Here is a 4,397-nt window from a genome sequence, read left to right on the forward strand (position 1 = left end):
TTGTGAATTTAGATGCTAACGTTTTTCCGGCTCTATAATTTATATATATTTATAACCCCATAAACAGTAAAAGCAGCACGAGTTCATAACGACTTCTGTTCATGTTTCTGATATTTTTAGCTCTTGCACTTTTTTCTTCAGAGGCCAAAAGTCATGTTGTGTTTTAACTGATAAAGCTGAGAGACGTTTGTGTAACACTTACTAATGTGTACGTGTGTGTTCGTGTGTGTGTTTGTATATGTTTGTGCGTGTGTTTGTGTGTGTATGTGCGTGTGTGTGTGTATGTGTGTTTTTGTGTATATGTGTATGTTTGTATGTCTGTGTGTGTGTCTATGTGTGTATATGTGTGTGTTGTGTATGTGTGTATGTGTTTCTGTATGTCTGTGTGTGTGTGTATATGTGTGTGTATGTGTTTCTGTATGTGTGTATGTCTGTGTGTGTCTATGTGCGTGTGTGTGTGTATACGTGTGTGTTGCGTATGTGTGTATGTCTGTGTGTGTGTCTATGTCTTTAGGGGGAACGTTAAAGAGACAGAACAAAGAGCCAAATCCCAGAGAGATCAGAGTTTGTACATTCGCTTTTACTCGCTTTCTGATTCCAAGCCTGATGCGTGTGTGTGTGTGTGTGTGTGTGTGTGTGTGTGTGTGTGTGTGTGTGTTTTTAATCACATCTGCAGATCTCAAAATCTGTGGAATAATAATTAGCTCGTTAGCGGCGTGTGCTTTAAAAAAAACTGCAAGTGAGGCGCACATTAATTCCATATTGGCTCATTAGCATATGTTTACTCAGTAACGTATTATTTGTTTGTTCTGTCAGTTTCTCTTTGGGGGAAAAAGTGAAGTGTTTATTATAATAAGGGGAAATAGTTTCTGTATCTCGCCAGTTAAAGGAGAAAGTCATACTGCTGTCTCACTTACACACCTGGAGTGGAGGACCACGACCTCCAGCTTAGCATCGGGTCTGTTAATATGTGTGTGTGTGTGTGTGTGTGTGTGTGTGTGTGTGTGTGTGTGTGTGTGTGTGTGTGTGTGTGTGTGTGTGTGTGTGTGTGTGTGTGTGTGTGTGTGTGTGTGTGGGGCTCCAGGTTACGACCACTGATCTCGACACAGCCCACTAAGAAGCCGCTCCTGGATGAGGTGTGTGTGTTTTTTGGCTCTCAGTCGGTTTTGCTTTACGAGGTCAGATCAGTTCTATATCACTAACCTCAGCGCTGCCCCCTGTAGCTGGTGTCTGAGGCTCCGGAGGCCCCGGCTGTGGTTACCCACAATGCCGCGGTGGTGGAGAGTGGACCCGTAACGTATGACGACCCGGGAGAGGAAGAGGAGGAGGAAGAAGAGGAGCAGTGCGTCAGTGCCATGCAGCTCATAGGAGGAGATGGTCAGACCGCACACACACACACACACACACACACACACACACACACCTCTACACACTTTAACCAGATCAAACCCACTGTACACTTTAACACTTTACTAATTATTATAATTTCTGTTTGTTTGTTTTTTTTTGCAGATTACGGCTATGACTTTGACGACGAGGATTGACATTAAAACCACTGTGTGTGTGTGAGCGAAAAGGATGGCTAAAGACACAAGCTGCTAACACTGCACATACTGTACACACACACACACACACACACACATTCTCTTCTGTTGCTGCCTTATACTACAGTATTGTTTTACACACACACTTTATTGCTGCTGATATTAGACTAAGTGCATTCATACATTTACATTTCATTTGGCAGATGATGTAACGAGACAGGGAGAATAGAACAATTTTCATTGTATGTGTGTGTGTGTGTGTGTGTGTGTGTGTGTAGCAATCATATTAGCGTGACATACATGGAGCTGAATGAGTTCTCATGGCCATGTGCCTCGAAATAGATTAGACTTTATTGTTTGTCTGTGTTTGTCTGCGTGTGTGTTAGTGTTGTGTGTGTGGTCGAGTGATGTGTGTATGTTGGAGTGGTGTGTGTGTTGGAGTGTTGTGTGTGTATGTTGGAGTGTTGTGTGTGTGTGTGTATGTTGGAGTGTTGTGTGTGTGTGTATGTTGGAGTGGTGAGTGTATGTTGGAGTGTTGTGTGTGTTGGGAGTGTTGTGTGAGTGTATGTTGGAGTGTTGTGTGTGTGTGTGTGTATGTATGTTGGAGTGTTGTGTGTATGTTGGAGTGGTGAGTGTATGTTGGAGTGTTGTGTGTGTGTGTGTGTTGGAGTGTTGTGTGTATGTTGGAGTGTTGTGTGTATGTTGGAGTGTTGTGTGTATGTTGGAGTGTTGTGTGTATGTTGGAGTGTTGTGTGTGTGTGTGTGTATGTTGGAGTGTTGTGTGTGTGTATGTTGGAGTGTTGTGTGTATGTTGGAGTGTTGTGTGTGTGTATGTTGGAGTGTTGTGTGTATGTTGGAGTGTTGTGTGTATGTTGGAGTGTTGTGTGTATGTTGGAGTGGTGAGTGTATGTTGGAGTGTGTGTGTGTGTGTGTATGTTGGAGTGTTGTGTGTGTGTGTGTGTATGTTGGAGTGTTGTGTGTGTGTGTATGTTGGAGTGTTGTGTGTGTGTATGTTGGAGTGTTGTGTGTGTGTATGTTGGAGTGTTGTGTGTGTGTGTGTGTGTGTGTATGTTGGAGTGTTGTGTGTATGTTGGAGTGGTGAGTGTATGTTGGAGTGTGTGTGTGTGTGTATGTTGGAGTGTTGTGTGTGTGTGTGTGTGTATGTTGGAGTGTTGTGTGTGTGTGTGTGTATGTTGGAGTGTTGTGTGTGTGTGTGTATGTTGGAGTGTTGTGTGTATGTTGGAGTGGTGAGTGTATGTTGGAGTGTTGTGTGTGTGTGTGTGTATGTTGGAGTGTTGTGTGTATGTTGGAGTGTCGTGTGTGTGTGTGTTGGAGTGTCGTGTGTGTGTGTCGGAGTGTCGTGTGTGTGTGTGTCGGAGTGTCGTGTGTGTGTGTGTCGGAGTGTTGTGTGTGTGTGTGTCGGAGTGTCGTGTGTGTGTGTCGGAGTGTCGTGTGTGTGTCGGAGTGTCGTGTGTGTGTCGGAGTGTCGTGTGTGTCATAGTGTCGTGTGTGTGTGTTGGAGTGTTGTGTGTTTGTGTGTTGGAGTGTCGTGTGTGTGTGTGGGTGGGTGGGTGTGTGTGTGTTGGAGCATTTAGCGAGTATCGTAAACTGTCTCCAGACCAAAGTGCTAATGGAAGGTGGGGTAATCGTGTTCTACCTGATGTTTACTTTTGTATATTATTCTAAATGAAACTGAAATATTAAACGACCACAAATTAAACAAATTGACATAAATCATAAATCATGCACCGCATGGCGTCTACGCCGTGATCCTGCTCTGTCGTAAGAATGTGTCCGTCATTTTTATTTTATTATTATTATTATTTTGTGCTGTGTGAATAATTCCTGCTTCTTCTCTCAGTAAAGTGATCTGAAATACACACTCAGCGCTTTAGTGCACCTCCTTGTGCTCCCTCTGTTTGTCCAGCGTGAAATCCTTGACCTTGGCTCCCTCTAGTGGTAATTTACAGGAAATGCACACATACACCCCAGGAGGCTGGAGATAAACAAATATATCTCACATTTCTATTATGAGATAATTAAAACCTGAAATATAAAACTGTCTTTTCTCCTTTAAGCTATAAACTGATTATTCTATCGGCACAAGGATAAGATTATTTCATGCTTTATTGTAGTAATACATTCCTAATGTTCTGATGTCATGTATTCGATTTATTAGAATTTTAAATTCCAAATACAAGAGGAATTAGATGAGCATGTGTTGGACTTGAATGCACTATTTTTGCCATTTTATATAAGATAATGCATATGGAAAGAAGAGACAAATTATTCTTGGACTGTATTATAAAATGCTGACTGGAGCATAAGAAAAAAAGATGGGAAAAAAAGTATATATACATGGCGACACATATCATAGTTAACACAGAATCCCAATACGTTATTTGTTACGTGATGCATCACGAATCGCAGAGTCGTATTTGCGGAATCCAGCACAGATCTGAGTGAAGCGCTGAGATTGGATGTGTTTTGTTCCTGTCGTTCTTTCGAATGGCCACCAGAGGGGGCTAAAGCTTATGGAAAAAGAGCGGTGGAGGAGAGAAACTGCGTCTCCTAACAAATCAGAGTTTTAACTATGGACGTACTGATGGAAACCCTGAAGATGTTTACTTTCCAATTTATTTTACAAAGTGTTTTATTCCCACAGAATACATTCCCTCGATCCATTGTGTTGCTGAACATCCGTGAAACGAGTTATTTCATGTTGTCCATGACGTTATAGCAGATACAAACGCCCTTTACCTCAGCAGCCGAAATAAACGTTACTGAGAAACCACAATGAAATGTCGGATGTCGGAAAACTTCAACTACATAAATCTCCTTACAGAAACGTCT

General features: G+C 42.2%; 1 protein-coding gene across 2 annotated transcripts in view; it reads left to right on the forward strand.

The window, feature by feature from the left end:
* Positions 1-1,630, forward strand: part of brf1a (BRF1 RNA polymerase III transcription initiation factor subunit a) — a 35,378-nt gene extending 33,748 nt beyond the window's left edge. The window contains exons 17-19 of one of the 2 annotated variants that reach the window (XM_047812091.1): positions 515-564; positions 1,085-1,136; positions 1,224-1,366. In XM_047812091.1, coding sequence (XP_047668047.1) covers positions 515-564; positions 1,085-1,098 — 64 coding nt within the window. In that variant the 3' untranslated portion in view covers positions 1,099-1,136; positions 1,224-1,366. Of the gene's footprint in view, positions 1-514; positions 565-1,084; positions 1,137-1,223; positions 1,378-1,512 lie in introns of those variants that run through there. The other variant, XM_047812090.1, reaches the window with a different exon arrangement.
* Positions 1,631-4,397: the final 2,767 nt, after the last annotated feature.

The sequence above is a fragment of the Tachysurus fulvidraco genome, chromosome 4, assembly GCF_022655615.1.
Source record: "Tachysurus fulvidraco isolate hzauxx_2018 chromosome 4, HZAU_PFXX_2.0, whole genome shotgun sequence".
In the NCBI taxonomy this organism is placed as follows: Eukaryota; Metazoa; Chordata; class Actinopteri; order Siluriformes; family Bagridae; genus Tachysurus; species Tachysurus fulvidraco.